This window comes from Drosophila guanche, unplaced genomic scaffold (genome assembly GCF_900245975.1).
Source record: "Drosophila guanche unplaced genomic scaffold, DGUA_6, whole genome shotgun sequence".
Lineage (NCBI taxonomy): Eukaryota > Metazoa > Arthropoda > Insecta > Diptera > Drosophilidae > Drosophila > Drosophila guanche.
Window position 1 is genome coordinate 3,075,777 of NW_022995752.1, and position 19,304 is coordinate 3,095,080.

Consider the following 19,304-nt stretch of genomic DNA (forward strand, 5'->3'; position numbering starts at 1 on the left):
TTCAGGAAAACAATAGAATTCGTATCCTTTTTTGTTGCGCGCGCAATTTTTAAATAGTTTTCAATGTTATCAGTTAACATACACATGCCTCTTTTAATAATTTACATATGTACATTTACATAGTGAAAACAAGGCTGCATGGCTTCCAGAAGGGTTGATATTAATGAAAAATGCAAATACCAATTTGAAAAATAAAAGCCCATGAGGTACACAATCCAATAAAAATTTGTATTTATAATAAGCAAAAGGTTCCTTCAATCGGATTAAATTGTACTTTCAGTGTTAAAAGTTTTTGCGAGCTAGTAAAATTAAATAGAACATCAAAACTAGGAATAAATTTAAGACTACGGTATATTTTTAAAATGAGAAGGTATATTTTAGTATATTTGATCGATAGTGCCGCTGGAAACCAGGGATGGGAAAACATCGATGGTGGCCACCCAACAATAACCCGTGAAAAGCCACGATAGTTACAATCGCACAATTTGAAACCTCTCCAACGAAAGTAATAAATAAAAGAGTTATTTCTCACAAAAGACCCTCCTTTCATTAGAGAATTGGACAAATTTGGAGTTGTGAATCGAAACATACTGGATTAATTCACGTCGGCTTAACTCGGTGTCATCTTGAGGAGCAACCTTCTGCTGTTGCTATTTTCTTTTGCTCTGCACTTACACCTACACTTACACTTCAATCCATGAAACTTGTTAAACTCTTACCCACGACCACACTTTTTAACTTAGCATCATATCATAAATTATATGAACATATCCAATGCATCACCTTGCATTCCCTGATAACAAAATCTCAACAGCAACACCGAACATACCCTTTTCAAGAATATATAGACAGCGAGCTGAAATATTTGGTCAATGCGGTGTCATCGTCGCGCTTAAAGCAATTAAATACCAACAACAACAAAAGTGGTGGGCGGTATATTTTATCGATAATTTCGTCACACTGGTCACACTGTTTCTATTAATTTTTGCATCGAGTTAGGTAAACGAAAAAATTGTTTAAATACGAAAATAGTGTTAAACCAGTGAGCCAAATAGCCTAAAATAGTATATAATGGAAGGCTAGGAACATTCGAAAAGCTGTACAGCGCCATTGCCAGCTAGTGGGGGCCAGGGCGACAGAGAAGGTGTCGCTGGCTGGCCGATTACACAACACCTGCACCAGCAGCAGCTGTGAAAAATGGGAATATTATGCCAAGAAGGCCCGACTCTGGCTTGGCAGATGGCAAGGGGTGTACCGGCAACGCCTTTGATGGGCTGGCGACTATGCTAACACCGTGATTTATACATCACGGAGTTGCTGCAAGTGTTACATAACCTAGTGCGTCATTTACTCACCCGTTTTCTCTCTCTGTCTCTTCCGATCTGCGTGTGTGTACAGCAACTGCAATAGAATGGCTCTCAGACTAATCAACAACGCTGTGCTCCGCCAGCTGGTCTCCCAGTTGCCACGAAACGCTCAGGTGGGCAGCGTTGCCTCCATCCACACTCTGGACAAGATTGGCAAGCGTGAGGTTGTCGGATACGGATGGAACGGCACCGCCTGCTACGCCGACCGTGTGGACTACCCCATGCCGGCTGTGCGCTTCCGCGAGCCCAACAACGAGATCAATGCTCTGCGCGCCAAGGAGCAGGGTGACTGGAAGAAGCTGAGCCCACAGGAGATCAAGGCCCTGTACCGTGCCAGCTTCTGTCAGACCATTGCCGAGATCCAGGCCGGTACCGGTGAGTGGAAGCAGCACTTGGGCGTTAGCCTGCTCTTCACAGCCGCTGCCATCTGGATTGCCATCCTGATGAATCTGTTTGGTGAGTCCAACTGAAATGAATAGCAAGAAAATAGGGTTAAAACGTTTACTTTTAGTCTACGATGAGCTGCCAGTTACCTTCGATGAGGAGCATCAGAAGGCACAGCTGAAGCGTATCATTGATTTGGAGATGAACCCTGTGACTGGTTTGACCTCCAAGTGGGACTACGAGAGCAACAAGTGGAAGAACTAAGTGGCAAATGGGCCAGATTCCAGATAGCCTGTGTGTGGAGACGACAGTCAGTAATTAAGCAAAACTTCGATGTCGACGTTTATTAAGTGGAACCCCTCCCCAGAAAAGATAGTTACAATTAAAGTTGCAGCCGCTGCTGGCTAAACTGATGACTCTGAGACTCCATTTCATTTAAGTCTTGTAAAGTTCATAGATTCCATCGTTGCATATCACATGCAACAGCACCAGTTGCCTCCTCACATAATCCTTGAACTTTTGTAGCTCTACTGCGGGCAGCACACCTCCTCCGCCGGGATTCATCACGGCACGGTACTTGCTCCAGCACACCTCTGCAATGTTCGGATAATTGGCCTTGATCCATTCGATCAAACGCTTTGGGCCGTACTTTTGCAGCTCCTCCCGGCTAAAGGCCTCCTGCCACGTCGTGGCACAGGCAACGCCCAGCAGCATGGAAGCGCACACTAGCCAGCAGAGAGTGGACATCTTGCTGTGACTGTCTATAGTGAAATGAGTCACGTGACTGTCTCAACGCCTTAAGCGATTTAAGCGTTTAATTTGATTTATTATCGCCCATAAACTCATCGCAGACTGTGGCCAAATGCTCTGATACAATCCGCAGCTTTCTGAGCATTTCCTCCCTTTTTTCAGGCGTCAGAGTGTGTGTGGTGGCGCAAGAATCGGCCAGATATGGGTAGTTCTTCTTCAGCCATTTCCCCTGCGCTTCAGCGTCGCCCTTGGGCAGAAAAGTGGCAGCAAAAGTGTCACCAATGGCCAGCACCACCACCACTAAAAGCAACTGTGGGCAAAGGTTAAGGTTGTTGGCGTCTGAGCAAAGCAAGAAAACCACTCACCACCTGGAACACGAAACGATTCATTTCAGACACGAAAAGCTTATGTTTGGAGAACTCTACGCTCAACTCCTCTTTACTCCCTATTTAAATTAGAAATGGAATTTGAGCGCAAATCGAATTAGTGATGCCTGCGACGGTGATGATGTTTTGACCTTCGTTTTACAAGTTGTCTAGCTTCCAAAATTTTCTTGGCCAGATACTCGATTTCGAAAAGAATTCTCAGAGTTTCCTGTTCGCCCAGCACTGGGGCGGCGGCACTGCAAATTATCATTTTTGATTGGTGGCATTTAACTCGATCTCGATCTTTCTCGACTTACAGCTGCTCTTTCCATTGCGCAGCTTTGTTCAGCCTGGCTGAGGTCTCCAACTCTTCCAGTTGCGTCGCCTTTTGCTTTTCATCCACCACCGCAGCAGTCAAGTCCGCTGCCGTATTGCCAGGCAATTGATCGTGGGACTTCCTAGTTGGGGGCTCATCGGGTCGCTGGTCCTTTGGATAGCTGAAAGGAAATGTACAAAGGTCCACTCCTTTGTCTGTCTGTCTATTCCTCAAAGCTCACAGACACTACTCACTGAATGTACCAATCGTAACGCTTGTATGGCGGTCTGTGCATATTGTGCTTACGCACATGATGAGGCCTATCATTTGGCTCATGAATCAGCAGATCGATTGGCGGGCCATGTGCCTCAACACAGCACGCAAACACGTGCAAGCAGAATAGAGAGAACCAAAACATCATGGAATACGGAATATGGATCTTAGTCCACTCTGTTGTTGGACATCACTGGGGCTGCAATCTACCATGCATTTCCGTTTTTGATTAGTGCAACTAATTTTAATTAGAATGCTTAGGAGCTAAGGTGTGTGGGAGGCACTTTAGATGAGGGAATCGTAACCAGGGGTTGTGTGTAAACTGGAGCAAGAATTGTACTGCAATTACAATCCCCCTGAATGCTCGACGAACTATTCAGTTCTCAGTCATCCATTAAGCAATCTGAAAGTTGGCAATTTTTCAGCTTTCTATTGTTTTTATTGTATACATTTATTTATATGATATTAATTGATCTTCTGATTCTAACGATCGCATGTAGCTGCAACCTTCGCGAATACGAATCATCATCCCTGACTATTCGGGCGATTTTTTGCTTGATGCGCCCTCCGACGTGGCGAATGCCGCCAGGCTGCCTCTCTCTCGATGTTGTGGAAGCCATCGTGGGCGCGTACATGCCGCAACTTTCCAGCACCAGCCAACTGAGAGCACATTAAGAGCACCAGCTAGCATTTGGAGTATTCATAAGAGTTCCACAACCAAAAAACAGGAACAGCTTACCCAACAAAAGAAACACAACCGCATGACGTTGGTGACAGCCATGGTTCTGTGTTCCAATCTAGCAAGCATTTGGCATGGGGCTGTGTAAAATGTCCCATTAATTGTGGCACACACCAAAGAAAATTAATTATTTTGCTGGAAAGTTGTGGGTCTTTTCAAGGTCGGCAAGTGGGAGAATAGATGGTGGGAAAACGCTTCCCATTTCCTAAAGATTTTCTCATTGTTTTTTATGCATTTATTTGGTTAGGTTATGTTCTGCAGATCGGATCATCTTCAACTATGGAGCAGCTGTGGAAGTGTCAGGAGCAGCAACTGTCGTAGCAACAGCAGGAGCTGTAGTATCATCAGTAGTTGGAGCAGCTCTACTTACACTATCAGCGGTGCTACCAGCAATCTTAGACTTATAAGTGGTCGGTGGATATCCGTCTTTTTCCCGTTGATATTGCATTCTATTCCAGAGATCTGCTATTGCTTCTGCCCGTTTTTTAGGGTCATGCATCTTGGCAGTCAAAATCGTCTACGAGTGATGCACATTTCACTTTGATTTCGCCTTTTTCAACGTTTTGCAAGTTCCATTTAATTAGTCATACAACCGCAGCCTTGCCCCTGAGAGCTGTTGGGGAGTGTTGCTTCTATTTAGAAAATATTTACTGAATAAATATGGATGTAGAAAGCCAATGCTTTGTGGCTTATTCCACTTTCTTGTATTATGCATTAATTGCATACAAAATTGCTGGCATAACGAAAAATTTGCTATTTTCAGTGCCAATTTGGGATTTTTATGGTATTTCCAGGACACGATACGGCACTGCAATGCACTGCACTCCTTACCCAATAAATACTCGTAAACTCTACTCTAAATCTCTCCTCCATTTCACGTTATTTCGACTACTTCGTTACTTTATTTGTGTTTAATTTAATTTGTCAGCCACCATCCATCGCCACCAGTCATCGCCCATTCCCATTCACTGCAGCTAGTCTCTCCAGTGATGGCCGTTCCTTGATTACTTGGTGGTGAAACGATCGTTCCAGTGCGCCCAATACTGCTCCGTCGTCAGACTGTGGAAGCCATCGTGCGCCTTCACGTGCCGTGAGCCGGGCCTGTGGGAGGCCCCAGGACTCACAAACGGATCGCCGGCATTGTCCTCTGGCATGTAGGTCATCAGATCCATGATGCCAGTGGTGGTGGTGGGATCGGGTGGCGAAGTGGGATTCGTGCCTGGAGTCTGTTCATCGTACAAGGTCGTCGGCGTACCATTCCCATTAGATAAATAATCTTTGTCCGTGGTGTCGTCTTCTCCCTTCTCTCCATTCTCTTCCTTGGTGTCTTTTTCATCTTCTCCGGCGCTTTTGAAACTGTCAGGAGCTGCCTCGGAACTGTCAGTGGATGTCTGATTGCCTGCATCTTCCTGCTCGGCGCCAAGTGCTGGGACATTTCCGACTATGATATTATTTATATTCATATTTTTGTTGCCAGATGCTGCTATACCTTCTCCGGCGGATCCCGTAGGCTTGGCTCCCTCAGCAGGCTTCTCTGTGGGACTTACTTCTTCTGCAGGCTTCTCCTTCGAAGTTCTCGTCGACTCGTCTGGAGCGCCACCAGCTGCAGGCTTCTCTGTCGTCGCTCCATCTGCAGCGGTTGTCTCTGCCCCTGCGGTAATCTCACCTGGAGCTCCATCTCCTCCTGCTGAAGTCTCACCTGGAACACCATCTCCGGCTGTAGTCTCACTTGCAGCTCCTGTTGTAGTATCTCCAGGTGCGCCATCTGCTGCGGTTGTCTCACCTGGAGCTCCGGCCGTAGTCTCCCCTGGAAGTAGTTCACTTGCCGCAGTCTCCCCTGGAGCTCCTTCTCCTCCTGTAGTCTGCCCTGGGGCGCCTTCTCCTGCTGTAGTCTCTCCTGTAACTCCTTCACCCGCTGTTGCCTCTGTCTTAGCCGCATCTCCCGCTGGTGCCTCTGTTGCAGCTTCTTCTCCCGCTTTTGTTTCTTCACCCTCTTGCGCTTCTATGGCCGCCAAATGCACCAGCAACAGAAAAAGGATTCCCAAATATATCTGCAACGAAACCAGCCAGTGCCAGCGCACGGAAGCTTTCAAAGGGGCCATCCCCAGCCGAACTCAACACCAATCCTTACCGCTTTGCGTGACGGCATGTCAAGGTCAGGCGTTGCGTTGCAACAAGCCGCAAGCCGGGGGGGCAAAGCCACCTTTATAGGCAGGGATCGACCGTTGCACTTGAAATTGATTAGAGAGCTGCTGCGACATGGCAATCTCCCCATTGCTCCATTTGCTCCATTTGAAATTGATTAAAAGTGTCGTTGGGTGCGGTTCTGTTCTGGATTTTAACGAGCGACGCGAATGGCAGGGAACGGGCATGGGAATCTCCCGAAAGACGCGCACAAAACGCGTGAAACACCTGAGGGCAGAGATGGATGCAGTGGTCGGGTTTTTCGACGCGTCGCGTGGCTGTCTGAGTGTGAGTGTGAGCGTTAGCCTGAGTGTGTGAGTGGATGAATGAATGAGTAAACCCAAGTGTTGATTAGTAGATTCACTCTGTAATTTCCATAATCGTGGGCGATGCTGCTGCTGTGACTATAAAAGCCACAAGCCCCGGCAATGCCAGCAATTAGTACACATTGCGAAACAGCCACGAGATGTTCATAAAGCTCTTGCTGCTTGGCCAGGTAAGTCGAGCAGAGAGATTGGACTTATGGCCAGAACATTCCACTAACTGGCTCTCTCTCTCTTCTGGCAGCTTCTGGCCCTCTGCTGTGCGCAGTTGAGTCTCGACGAGGCAAAGGCAGCCATCGATGCCTCTGTCTACAGCGATGAGCAGACACTGGACGATGTTCATCCGGAGTCGTCTCAGCAGTACGTTGACCAACCCAAGGCTTCGCCTCACTATGAGCCACATCATCCCCCACAGCATGAACCAAAGCTGGAGACGACTACGACGACAGCCCCCACAGTGCCCGAGACGACAACGCTGCCGCAACTCATGACGGAGAACGAAGCCACTGCCGCACCCGAGGAGGGACTGCAGCAGCTGGACGATGGTTTGGGTGAACAGAATGATGCCTCCGCCGTTGCCGTGTCCACAACGACGCCAGAACCGGAGCCAGAAACGACAATTCCAACAACAACAACGCCAAAATTGACGACAGCAAAACATGAGCCACGTCCTCATCCGTATCCCCATCCGTATCCTTATCCGCATCATCCCCAGTCGTATCCTTATGCCCATGGCTATCCTGGCCTTGTATTTGGGCCTCGACCAGTGCACAAGGATTCGGCGCCCAAGGAAGGCGACAAGCAGACAGCAGAGGAGCCCACAGCTGCCCATCCCGCATATCCTTCGTATCCCGGGTATCCGCCCTTCCGGCCAGCCTACGCGCCCTACCAGCCACCCACATTCCATCGCCCAGGACCTTATCCGAGCTTCGGGCCTGGACCGAGCTTTGGACCCGCTCCAGGCTACGGCTTCCGCCACGAACATCCTCACAAGGATGACAACGAGGACTCCTCCGACGAGAAGGATTCCATTGGCAAGGACAAGGACAAGTCCGATGAGGAGGCAGAAGATGTGGCACTTAGGCCCCCGGGCTATGGGGGCTATCCACAGCTGTACATTGTGCCACGTCGTCCCGTGGTCTACCCCAGTCCGGGTCGTGGCTATGGCTCCCCCTATGGCGGTTATGGACGATTCTAAGGCGGCGCCTCACTCCTATTCCCATTCCCATCACCTGCCCTCTCTCAGAACTAGAATATACTCGAATAAACACTCGTAATTACGTATTTTGTACGCTCTAAAAGTATTGAATTTATTGATTTCCCTGTCGCTTCACGTCTGTGACTTGGATTGGCTTTTCCCCCGCGTTCTGATAACCCCGAGGCGTTGATTCTCTCACCTTGCGAAGTGCATTCCAGTCAAACGAGTTGTCGACTCGGACGATCATCGGATTTAATTGCCAGTGCATGCCGCTGCAGCCACTCACAGTGCCTACGACCATCGCCCGATAGAGACCAAGCTGCCAGCTTCCCCCTTCGGAAATGTTGCTTCTCCCTTGCTGCTCTCCGCTGCTGCTGCTTTTGCCATTCATTGGCCAGGCTGTGAGTGCACACAGCATTGGATTTATATAGTAGGAAGTTCTCCACTGAACCTCCCAATCTTTGCAGCTTTGTGGCACTGTTTTGCCGCAGCAAAAACTACGGATTGTGCGCGATACACGAAATTTACCCACAGATTTGTTCAAGCCGGTGGGAGGAGGAAAGTCACAAATACCCAATGAAGTACAGCAAGGACAGCCCACAGATGCTGTGGAGTTTTTGGAGGTACACAAGTGAAGAGAGATATAACGAGGTAGAAAACTTTAGTAAAACTCATTTTCCCACACCTTTCCCAGAAAGTCGATGGCGAAGTCGAAGCTGTCACAGCGTCGGGGGAGTCTTATCCCGAGTATCCCCAGTATAGGCCACAGGTAGCTTTATTTCTATGACTATTTCTCCTACTTTTGCGCACTAATCTCCTTGGACTCCTTTGGGGCAGCCAACCACTTTCGATAGGAGAAACTTGGAGTCTCCACACAACAATCGTCGCCCCAATGCCCATGTGAATAACTTTCCCTCAGTGAGTGGCAGAAACAGACAAAGGCAGCGACAGAATGATACACTCATGCATGAGGAAACAGAAGAAGTCGAAGAATCGGAGGAAACTGAGAATAATCGTAACTATCCCGTGTATCCTCAGTATGTGCCTCCGGTAGGTTTATGAATATTTAACCATTATCCCCTCTAATCATTGCATATTCCCATTTCGGCAGACACCACCCTCTTTCGGCATTTTCCAAGGCTCGGGTGCACCCAGAAGCTCCTTCGTTTCTGGCCGCCCTCGTGGAAGACCTAATGCAGATCCATTCTTGCAGGATTCTACATTCCCCTCTACATTCCATTCCACATTTCCGCAGCCTTTTCCATCAAATCCGGGCTTTTCCGGTGGCAATCCCAATGCTGTATGTATTCTTCGGGCAATTTCCAGACTTTTTTTTTGCTATTTTAAGTGCTTTAATTTTTGCAGCTACCTCATTCCCCCATGCGTAGCTCCATGACGCCCTTCTTTGCTGGGGGTGGCTCTCCCATTGGCAGTGGCTTCCCAGTTGGCAGTGGCCCACCAGTTGGCAGTTTTTCGAATAATTTCCAACGCTCCGAGCATTACAGCTACAGCTCCGACGGCAATGGACCGCCGCAGATCGAGCATAATGTGTATGACTCGAGAATGCCAAGATCTGGATCTGCCTCCAGGAATTACTTTTAGTTTTTGAATTGCTTAAAATATATATAAATTTTCCCAGGAAATGGCGTTGTCACACACTTTAATCTTTTGGGTTCTAGCTGTTATCTCTGAGAGATTTCAGGTCTAACAATCAAAGTGCAATCTCTCACGTGCCCCCACTGATGTATTTTGCGTTTAAGTTCAATGTTAAACTACGTTGCAATAAATAAATGAGTGTCATGGCATAAACATTAAAAATAAGCAACATTTTCTATATATTTTATATGCATTTGAATACAAATTAAATCAGATGCTTAAAGTACATCCAGAAGGTGGTCAAAGAACCCAAAGAAATCTGCGAGCCATGCGGCGTAATTAAGAAATATTCTTCCTTAATTCTTCCTATATTTATTCAACTAATTTTGTTAAACAACAAACAAATAAATATTCAAAATTTTGCTTTTTACTTACATATTGTGAAACAATGTTTTTGATATTATAAATAAATTCTTTGAGGTTTTTTCTCTCTATCTAAAATATATAATCACTTTCCAGCAGCAAGGACAGTTTATCGAGTGTATCCTTTTCGTTTTTAAATGTTTCAAACCAATCGAGAAGCTCTGTTTTCCGCATTAGTTTGCTCTCTGACATGCCACCGATGTAGGACTCCACCTTTCCCTCGATCCGCTTCAATGCGGCATCGAATCTGTCGAGCAGCATGTCCTCAAAATCATCGATGCCATGCTGGCGCAGCAGACGCATAACCATTCGATCCGCCTCCGAGTCCAGCTCCGCAGAGTCCTTAAGATCAAAGATATCCGAGAGATAGTCGAGATCGGTGGCAAGCAGCTCCAGCTGCACCGAGTCATCCATGTCGATCTGCTTCACGAGATCCACAAACTCCCCAAAGGCCTCCAGGATCTCGCTCTGTGTGTTTGGTGGCATCAGCAGCTCCGCATCGTCAAGGACTCGCTGCAGCAGCCGGGCAGTCTCCAGGCAGGAAGTCTCCACAATGGCAAAGATCTCGTTGGTAACGTCGTACGCCAGCTGAGTGCCGCTGCTAATGGGTGCAGCGCCCTAAACGTGGCCAGCAACGTTAGAGAGAGTCCGCAAAAAGGCAACCAGAAAATATTCTTACCGCAAATTGCAGTGCTGCTAGGAGACAAAGTAGACGCCACATGCTGTTGACTGAGACTCCGGAATGACTTCGAATATTATGAGCAACTCCAATGCGTGCGAGGAGCTTTTTATAAGGCCCCAAACTTGAGCTGTGATGTAACTACACAAAAAACACACACAGTACCGCCCCGTTAATCATGGTGGGAGCTACGACCGAGGCAGAGGCAGTTACAGCAGCAGTCTATAATCATCAGTCTTTAGACATTGCCTGGCGTGATAAGAACGTTCAAAATGCTCCAACGAAATTCTGAGAGCATGCTGCTGCGACCCATTGGAGTACTCGTCATTGTATTTGCATTACAGGTAGTGCCCATAAACCCTTCATTAAATCGAATCAAACAATAAACTTCAGTTGACAGTTGCCGTTGGCTCACCCGCAAGTGGCGACAGCCTGCGAGAGTTACGAAAACTCATGAGGCAGCAGCAGGATAATGAGCAGCAAGTGACAGCAACACCATTGAAACAATTCAATGAAGACATCAATCAGTGGGCGCTGACCCTGGAGCAGCTGGGCCACGAACTCTATCAGTTTGTGGCGCAGTGCCGCCAGCCGGGCAGTCAATGCCAGCAACGGCGTGTCCAGCGTAAGTTTCGATCCCTGAGACATGGCTATACGGAGCTCAGGGCTCGATTGGAGGCACTGCAGGTGCACTACATGGGCGGATCGAGCAACGAGGAGGAGTTCTGGATTATTGAGAGCTCTATGCAGAAGGTCAAAATGGTGCTAAAGGAATACGATGAGACTTTTAGGCTGATCAATGGGAAGATTTACAAAATGGTGGAGCAATAAACAAATAAATAATTAGAAATATGAAAAATGTAGGAAAGAATCCAACTACGAAAACGGCATATAAACGAAGGAATTAATGTGGAGAATAAAGCACTAAAAAAAACTAACAAATATACAGAGATCCAAGTCCACATCTACCCAATGTCCAATTACTTTTATTTGAATTAAGAAATCCACGAAAAATTAGGATGGTTTTCTATCATTTTTTTTTAAACATTTAAAAGTTACATTAAGATAAAACGAGAAGGGACGTGTGAGACGCTTCTTACACGTCACAACTTTTATACCCGGCACCCAGTACTACATATGCACCTTAGCGGTTATTTGTCAAATTTTACATTTTTTCTTCATCTGTCATCTACATCAACAACTCTACTCACGCCAACACACTCCTTTAGCTCGCCAACGTCCCCTAGAGCCACACACTGCAGAGTCAGGTCAGAAACGAGGCAGAGGCAGAGTCGTGTCTGCGCGAAGCAGAGTGTGAATGAAAGAATGTGCAAAAACAAATATAGGCTGCAGGACGGGGTGGGTTTAGCCACTGGAAATTAACTCCTTCATTGTGGCTATAATAATGATCCAATCGGATCTCATAGATATGGTCATTCCCTGAGAACTAGCCGATGAACAAGACGGACGGACGGACGGACGGACGGACAGACGGACAGACGACATGGCTCTATCGACTCGGCTATTGATGCCGATATATTGTTATATAAACTTTATGGGGTCGGAAACGTTTCCCAATACAATATACCCTATTTACTCTTCGAGTACCGGGTATAAAAGAGTTTGTTTAACATCAGTATGTCAGGCGGGGAATTGAAATAACATAAGTTTACAAATAAGCTTAAGATTTAAATTAAAGCCCAAAAATGTATAATTCAATTTAAGAAATGAAAATTACAAATGGAATCTCAGATACTTGATAAATCCCTTCAATCTCTCAAATGATCCATTTTGAATCCCTGTACTTTGATCTATAAAGTTACTTACTTTAATTGCAATTCTTTATTTATTACAAACTGAACTACAGCGATCCCCAAATGCCCGTGGCCACACCCGCGATCAACGCTTTGGCCAGCTTTGTGTAGTCCATAAGCTGCAGTTCTGGCAGCTGCGCCTGCAGACTGCGTGGAAACTCAATGTAAGACATGACCACCGAGTCCTGCTGTTCGGCTGCCCAACGCGTGACATTGGTTAACAGCTCGGGCCGCGTTTGATGGCTGCGATGCAGATACCTTTCCAGCGGTGGTCGCACTTTGAGGAAGAAATTCCTAATGGCTTCCTTCTCGGAGGGCAGGACTTCGAGGAGCAGCTTGTCGGGCCGCTGCTGGGCCATGAGTTGGCTGTTGATCCACGCAAAGATGTAGTACGCCGTGCTGTAGTAATCCTCGTTGCTCAGAGTCGCATCCAAATCCTCAAAGTATTGCTTATCGATGGCCTCGCTGTCGTTGAGGTGTGGCAGTCGCTGCCGTGCATCCTCAATGGTGGAGTGCAGCACCTGATTGTACAGCCGCTCGACAGCCTCGGCCACGGGACGTGCCAGGGGATTGTACGCACGAGCACTATCAGCCGTAGCCTGACAATCGAATAAATCAATACACTGCAGAGAATTCTTATCAGTCAGTCAGTCCAGGCAGTCACTCACCAGGCAGATAAGCCCCAAGCCACAGCCAGCGATGCTGATAAGGAGCAGCAGCAGACTCCGCTCTGATCTTGACATGTTTCCGCAATCGCAGCTCAACGGCAACTGAATCGACATCCACAAACCACAAATCCCACACCCAAAAGTATCGTTTTGTTGTTGTTTTTCGTGTTTTATTAAGCCATAAGTAGAAAATAGTATTCTGTCGACGACTATAATAATATTCAAAATGTTCTGTAGACATGAGCAAAAGTTATGGGGCATGGTGCCTGCAGCAAAATTGAAGCAAAACACGAGAAAAGATGCCAAAAGTTGCTGCATCGCCCGCACACACACTGTACGGGTCATCAATATATACACACACACAAACGATTATCGGCTAAGATTATCGTTCAAATATCAATTAGATTTACGAATTGCATGTCTTACTCTGCCATATACTTAGGTATATTTGTCTGTATGCGTCTGCCTGGGTATTTATTTTCCTGCATTATACAGAATCGATAGAAGAATCTCTCGTTGGGGGAGCCGGTACGTCTCTCTCTCTCTCTCTCTCTAAACACATTTATATTCAGCAATTTTTGCATGTATTTACAAACTGAAATAAACGTTTATATTTGTCTTTAAACTGTTGCTATCCGCATACGTTTATACTCCGTTTATATCAAATATAATAATAGGGGAAATGGGGGATTGAGGAAATCATTTTTCTACTGTTTACTGGGATGACCTGTAACACTCTCCCTTTCAGCTGGTGCTTCATTTTCCATTCTCTTGCTATACTTAAGCTGAGATTTGCCCACTAAAAATCATATTTCTCCTTCATATTTGTATCTCTTTACAGCAAATTGTATTCCTCTATCCATTCCTAGCCGCTTTTTATATCAAATATATCAAAATATGATATAAAAAGCAGTTTAATGGAAATTTTATTTCTAATTTCAACTCCTCCTTCTGCTCAAATCAAAAATATTCTATGTATGTATATTTTCTCCACCCGCTCTTCCTTCAATCTTTACTTCGTTAATCTTCAGCTGGCATTTTGGCTTTGGGTTATTGAATTCTTACAACTATTAGTTTCCTTAAATTAAATAGTATTCCTAAGCTTTTCTAACTTGTATTATATATGCTTATTATTACATTTAGAATCGCACGCTTTATGTTCGAGTCTGACAAATATTTATGCGCTGCTTCGTACTCTTCAAAAACAAAAACAAAAAAAAAGAAATGCAATTAATTACAATTGACACAATAATTATTCATATCATATTTCTACATTGACATTTGACATTGACGTTAAGTATATATCTGTATATATGTATGTACATATTCATAATATGAGGTTTAAGAAACGTTTTTGAAACAGTTTTTGTTTAGCTCTGCTGAGGAGGTGGCGTAGGATGAGAACGACAACAACAATTGTTTGTGTATTTTATTGTATTGTTTTAGTAGGTACATTTTGTTGGCTATTTTTTCACACTGAAACACCGAGTTTTATATATTGTATAAATATTTGATATAACATTCGATATATAGTCGCTATATGTTTTGGTATTGTATTGTTTTTGTATGTATTACAGCTGGGTTTTGTTTTCGTGAGCATTGTACTTTAGTTTTGTCGATTAACACATTTTATTTCCATATTTCAATTGATTTTTCGGTTGTATAGCAGCCATTTTTGTTGAAGAGCTTAGAGGTTTTATTTTTACATCTACATTTGCATGAAGCTACACAGTTAATGCTGCATTTATATTTTTCTCAATATTTTAACGCATATTTTTCAAGGTACATCTGACGTCTGGCTCTTGCGGGGGGAAACTTCAGCTGCCCCCAGAGCTCTTGATAATCGTAAAATAATAAGCCAAAAATTAAACAAAACTAACACTTAGATCTACTAGATTTATATTTTATTTAGTAATAAATGTAAAAATAGTTAGCTTGTGATTTTGTTAGTAAGAAAATATATATTTTGTATTCATATTTTTATATATTTTAAATTCTGTTATCTAGAAGACAGTCCATGGAGTTAGAGCTTACGAACTAAATTCTGAATTAATCCAAAGGGTAATTATTTTTTCGGTGTTTTTCTGTGGTGCTTGGGGTGTTAGAGATTTTCTACATTTTTGGAAAGTTGTACTACAAAGGGAACTGGGAAAGCCATAGCCATTGCCACCATTAATTCAAGCGGAAAATATATTTTTAATCTCTCTTTAATTTAAGCTAAAAATATGCTCTGATCTGCAAAAGTCTTACATTTCTAACTAGCAAATACTATAAGTAGTTACTATTATTAATAGGTATATTTGTTGTAGTATCCTTTGTCTAGCCTAGATTTCACCCACTCACAATGAGGACTCCTCTACTCTTCCGGTCACCCTTCGACTTCTTTCACTGCCTTCACTACTTCCCTTCCTCAAACTTAAACCTTCTTAGATTTTATTTCCTGTGGCAAATATTGTCCTCAAAGCAGAGCCTCTTATCCTTATAGGACCAAAAACACACCATTTCCTTTCACTTACACTTACACATTTCAGACGTTTGAAATTTTTCATACGCTTCTTGTTAGCCAACAAAAAACAAATAATAGACAGAAAGATAGACAAATGTTTTTTGTTGTATATGTTTAATGATTTATTTGTATATGTGAGTGTATGTGTGTGTGTGTGAAAATTATACATAATAAATGTCAAGTCAAAAATGCAGTTCCGTTTTGTTGTATGTTACAAATTAAAAACTAAAACTAAATTAAATGCAAAGTTTTTCTGAAGAACTGAGCAAAGGATAGTCGGATGGTTGGATCCGAAGGAAACAAATGTTACAATAGAGAAACAACTGAATGATAGAGGTGTATCTTTAAGGGGAGGGTGGCAGAGCTAGCCAAAGATATCATCAGAAGTTACTTCTCTATGGGGGTTTATATCAGATGAAAGATAAACCAAAGAAATCAGGAGTTACATTATAAAAGATAAATGTAACCACTAAAAGATACATTTTGGAGACTTAATCTCCAAGAAGAGCCCTAGCAGACATCCTCCCCAAAAGAGGACTAACAGAGAGGAAAGGTAGAAGGAAAAACGGTTTCACTTTTTATCACAATTGCGTATGAAAAATTTCTTTAATTGCTAGAAACTGCCACGCCCACCACTGCCACTACCAGTGCCACTGCCACCGCTGCCGCTACTGCTGCTGTTTGTGGCATGTGGCACTAATATCCGTGGCAGGGTCATTGAACGCTTCGGACAGCTATGCCTGCCACCATCTGGCTCTTCATCTGCCTCTGACACCATTTGAGTGGTGGAGGAACCCCTTCGACATACATCTATGTGCTCCATCTGCCTGGGCTTCTTGGGGCTGCCAGCGTCTTCTGGCTGCTGTGGCAAATGTCACGCATACGACTGTGCCGTCTGTGGCATCATACCCGAGGGATAGCCACCCTCCAGGCCGGGCGGTCGTTCCACCAGATTCTTAAGACGCCCACGCAGCTCCTCAAGACTCTTGGACTTGGCCTTGTTGATGCGCTTGTACTTGACGTCCTTCGGTTTTGTCACCGATCGATGGTTCAACATAACACGATTGTAGGAGAGTACCTAAAGGAAGAGCGGAATACGTATTAGTGGCAGTTTGAGAAGGGTTTAAAGGGACTCCCTGCTAACCTGATTCTTGCCATTGAGCGGCTCTTGCTGTGACTGCTGTGGAGATGGTTGCAACTGCGGCACTTTGACACTCACCGTAGTGCACGGTGCATCATGGCTGGGGGATCGCTTCAGGGCACCCAACTGTCGACGCGGCACGGCACTGCCTCCATCGACACTCATCGATGACGACGACTCTTTGGCTTTATCCGCACCGCCAGAAGCCGTGGGGCTGACGCCATCGATTTGTCCCTCGGTGGAGCTCGAGCTCAAGGCTTTGTCCGATCGATTCTTGAATTTATCTCGCTTCTCCGCCACATCGGGTGTGGGTTCGGGGTCCTCTTCCACCGAATAAACAGTTTCCAGGATGTCCGGACGTCGCAGGAAGCAATTGTTCCGCCGTGCAGCTCCATATTTATTCAGATTCGTTTCAATTGCATCGGATATCGATCGAACGATGGTGATGCCATCGCTGCCTAGCACTCCTCCTCCGCCACTGCTCCTTCGTCGCGTGCCCAATGTCATGGTGCTGTCCGAATCAATGTCCTCCAGCACCACCGCCGAATCCGAGTCGTTCAGCGAGTCCAACTCATTGGCATAGCTCGCATCGATTGTCTCCAGTCCGTGATCCACCAGCCGCGAGGACAGCGTATCAATGACCTTCTGTTGCCGCGCAATTGTCAGCTCTCGATGGTTGAGCAGGCTGGAGATTTGCTTCTGCTTTCGCTTCAGCCTGGACTCCAGCAGCAGCAGCTGCGACGTCAGCGAGTTCATCTGATCGGATTTCTCCTTTTGATAGCGATAATGCTGCTGCACCTGTGAGGTAGATTTGGGGTAGTATGATATGGTGAGGTTTTGGTGGCATTATTTAAAGTATTTTTTAGCCATTTGGGATCTACTGTACTGTCAGACTATTAATAATTGTAGCCCGATTTTCGGGTTTCTTGAAATTATAAATCTATGATCTTTTGAGAGCTAGAACTGATACACTGAATTTTCATTATTTGAAGAATTTTTCAGACATCTGGATAGGCCTTTGATATTCGGGGAGCTTAATTTGGACTACATTTTCCTTCGGTTTTCATTCAAAACAGTGTCAATGCAGTATCTCCCATCATTGTTGAACTCTTTTACAACATTTTATCAAGGAAAATCTTTGAAAGCTTCTAGCACAAGCAAATTTTGTGCTACAGATGTACAACTTCCTACAATAATCTCCAATATACCAATGGTAAACTGAAATGTATTAAAATCAAAACCATATAATAGTGGAAATAAGAAACCCTATCTGTACCGAAAAGAAACCTAGTTGTAGGAATCTCTTTTTTTTATAAACTCCTTCCAACAGCTAAATATTTTTTAATCCTTTAGTTCCTAAACCATTTAAAATTAACGGATTTATATTTCAATATATTTCACGTATACATTCGTGGCACATTTTCAGTTCCTAAAGTCATCCAAATTATCAAATATCTAGTTCAACATCTTTCCCTCATAGCTTCTTTTCAAAAGTTAAATTTTGTTGCAGATTTTCTGTTCTGAAAATTATTTTTTTGTTCTATAATCTAGTATCAAAAACCAAACCGCTCTTCCTTTTCTCGGACTCACCTGCATGGCGTATGCCTTGCGCCACTTCATAATGTGCTCCGTTTGAAATCGCACCTTGGAGCGCAGCTCCTCAATCATGGCCCGTGCCGTGTGCAGGTCCTTGGGATCCTGATTCATCATGTTCAGTCGCAAATTGCTGGTGTGCGTCGAAACAGGCACCGGCGGCGGCCATTGAAATTCCAACGGGGGCAGATTTACATCCGTTGGCAGGGAGCCACGCGGTTGAGCCGAAGTCTTGGTTGATTTCGGTGTGGAGGGCACAGTGCCCGCTCCACTAGAGCCACCAGCTCCACGTCGGACATCAGGAACTACTGCCGCTGTCGCCACTGCACCACTCGATGAGGATGGGGCTGTGGATGAGGTTGCTGTCGTCGTCGTCGTCGTCGTCGTCGTCGTCATCGTCATGGCTGTGGATATGCCTGTGGCTACGTTCTGTGCTGCGGCTTGTGGCTGCTGCTTCTGTATGCTGCAAGCCATGCTGCTGATGGTTTTGGCAAATTGTGTCGCTCGCCCGGCATACATTTGGCTGTGAGGGAGTTTTGGGGCTTAGCTGCTACTGGAGGAGAGAGCTGAGTTGAGCTGTTCTACTGAGCTATTGGGGGATGTGTGTGCTATCTGGTGCTTGGCCAACATGCAGCAAGGTCGTTGGCTGACAGCTGCTGCTACTACTTCTCCTTCTCCCTCGATGGATGTTCTTCTCCCTCGATGGCTGGATGGATGCGATGTGTGACCTGCTTCTCCTCCCTCGATAGCTGGCTGGATGGATGTGTGCACTGGCCCGTTCTTGACTATGTGATTTGTGTGGAGAGCTCTTTCTGCTTGAAAGGAACACAACCACAGGGAAAAAAACATACATAGAATATACATAAGAGTGAGTGGAACATGTTTTATTAATAGCCCAATATGTACACAGGGGCATCCAACCCACTAACTTGTGGTGCAAGACCACTCCAATTGTTTCTCAATTTTTCTCCATTTTTTCTATGCT

At 45.1% G+C, this 19,304-nt stretch overlaps 10 protein-coding genes across 10 annotated transcripts; 4 read left to right on the plus strand and 6 right to left on the minus strand.

Moving 5' to 3' along the window:
• Nucleotides 1-943: 943 nt before the first annotated feature.
• Nucleotides 944-2,164, plus strand: LOC117587879. Its single transcript, XM_034278856.1, has 3 exons — nt 944-999; nt 1,399-1,823; nt 1,879-2,164. Exons 2-3 carry the CDS (start codon nt 1,412-1,414, stop codon nt 2,013-2,015), a joined length of 549 nt encoding a protein of 182 aa, XP_034134747.1. The 5' UTR covers nt 944-999; nt 1,399-1,411; the 3' UTR covers nt 2,016-2,164.
• LOC117587881 lies at nt 2,081-3,638 on the minus strand. The gene is made up of 4 exons (XM_034278859.1): nt 3,437-3,638; nt 3,184-3,363; nt 2,867-3,123; nt 2,081-2,811 (listed from the first exon to the last, which is right to left on the minus strand). The coding sequence occupies exons 1-3, from the start codon at nt 3,601-3,603 to the stop codon at nt 2,985-2,987; spliced, it is 486 nt and encodes a 161-aa protein (XP_034134750.1). The 5' UTR covers nt 3,604-3,638; the 3' UTR covers nt 2,081-2,811; nt 2,867-2,984.
• Nucleotides 3,639-3,872: 234 nt separating this feature from the next.
• LOC117587882 lies at nt 3,873-4,248 on the minus strand. Its single transcript, XM_034278860.1, has 2 exons — nt 4,195-4,248; nt 3,873-4,139 (listed from the first exon to the last, which is right to left on the minus strand). The coding sequence occupies exons 1-2, from the start codon at nt 4,234-4,236 to the stop codon at nt 3,981-3,983; spliced, it is 201 nt and encodes a 66-aa protein (XP_034134751.1). The 5' UTR covers nt 4,237-4,248; the 3' UTR covers nt 3,873-3,980.
• Nucleotides 4,249-5,076: 828 nt separating this feature from the next.
• LOC117587873 (brain acid soluble protein 1) lies at nt 5,077-6,371 on the minus strand. Its single transcript, XM_034278851.1, has 3 exons — nt 6,326-6,371; nt 5,684-6,245; nt 5,077-5,635 (listed from the first exon to the last, which is right to left on the minus strand). Exons 1-3 carry the CDS (start codon nt 6,341-6,343, stop codon nt 5,199-5,201), a joined length of 1,017 nt encoding a protein of 338 aa, XP_034134742.1. The 5' UTR covers nt 6,344-6,371; the 3' UTR covers nt 5,077-5,198.
• A 373-nt stretch (nt 6,372-6,744) lies between these two features.
• On the plus strand, nt 6,745-8,002 carry LOC117587874 (extensin). The gene is made up of 2 exons (XM_034278852.1): nt 6,745-6,874; nt 6,946-8,002. The coding sequence occupies exons 1-2, from the start codon at nt 6,845-6,847 to the stop codon at nt 7,897-7,899; spliced, it is 984 nt and encodes a 327-aa protein (XP_034134743.1). The 5' UTR covers nt 6,745-6,844; the 3' UTR covers nt 7,900-8,002.
• Nucleotides 8,003-8,159: 157 nt separating this feature from the next.
• LOC117587875 lies at nt 8,160-9,542 on the plus strand. Its single transcript, XM_034278853.1, has 6 exons — nt 8,160-8,300; nt 8,367-8,522; nt 8,594-8,668; nt 8,737-8,949; nt 9,011-9,199; nt 9,265-9,542. Exons 1-6 carry the CDS (start codon nt 8,241-8,243, stop codon nt 9,499-9,501), a joined length of 930 nt encoding a protein of 309 aa, XP_034134744.1. The 5' UTR covers nt 8,160-8,240; the 3' UTR covers nt 9,502-9,542.
• A 364-nt stretch (nt 9,543-9,906) lies between these two features.
• LOC117587878 lies at nt 9,907-10,700 on the minus strand. The gene is made up of 2 exons (XM_034278855.1): nt 10,598-10,700; nt 9,907-10,536 (listed from the first exon to the last, which is right to left on the minus strand). The coding sequence occupies exons 1-2, from the start codon at nt 10,637-10,639 to the stop codon at nt 9,991-9,993; spliced, it is 588 nt and encodes a 195-aa protein (XP_034134746.1). The 5' UTR covers nt 10,640-10,700; the 3' UTR covers nt 9,907-9,990.
• Nucleotides 10,701-10,814: 114 nt separating this feature from the next.
• Nucleotides 10,815-11,541, plus strand: LOC117587880. The gene is made up of 2 exons (XM_034278858.1): nt 10,815-10,941; nt 10,991-11,541. The coding sequence occupies exons 1-2, from the start codon at nt 10,870-10,872 to the stop codon at nt 11,426-11,428; spliced, it is 510 nt and encodes a 169-aa protein (XP_034134749.1). The 5' UTR covers nt 10,815-10,869; the 3' UTR covers nt 11,429-11,541.
• An 879-nt stretch (nt 11,542-12,420) lies between these two features.
• LOC117587877 lies at nt 12,421-13,188 on the minus strand. The gene is made up of 2 exons (XM_034278854.1): nt 13,080-13,188; nt 12,421-13,010 (listed from the first exon to the last, which is right to left on the minus strand). Exons 1-2 carry the CDS (start codon nt 13,152-13,154, stop codon nt 12,459-12,461), a joined length of 627 nt encoding a protein of 208 aa, XP_034134745.1. The 5' UTR covers nt 13,155-13,188; the 3' UTR covers nt 12,421-12,458.
• A 2,916-nt stretch (nt 13,189-16,104) lies between these two features.
• LOC117587833 lies at nt 16,105-18,871 on the minus strand. The gene is made up of 3 exons (XM_034278794.1): nt 18,317-18,871; nt 16,730-17,524; nt 16,105-16,663 (listed from the first exon to the last, which is right to left on the minus strand). The coding sequence occupies exons 1-3, from the start codon at nt 18,836-18,838 to the stop codon at nt 16,460-16,462; spliced, it is 1,521 nt and encodes a 506-aa protein (XP_034134685.1). The 5' UTR covers nt 18,839-18,871; the 3' UTR covers nt 16,105-16,459.
• Nucleotides 18,872-19,304: the final 433 nt, after the last annotated feature.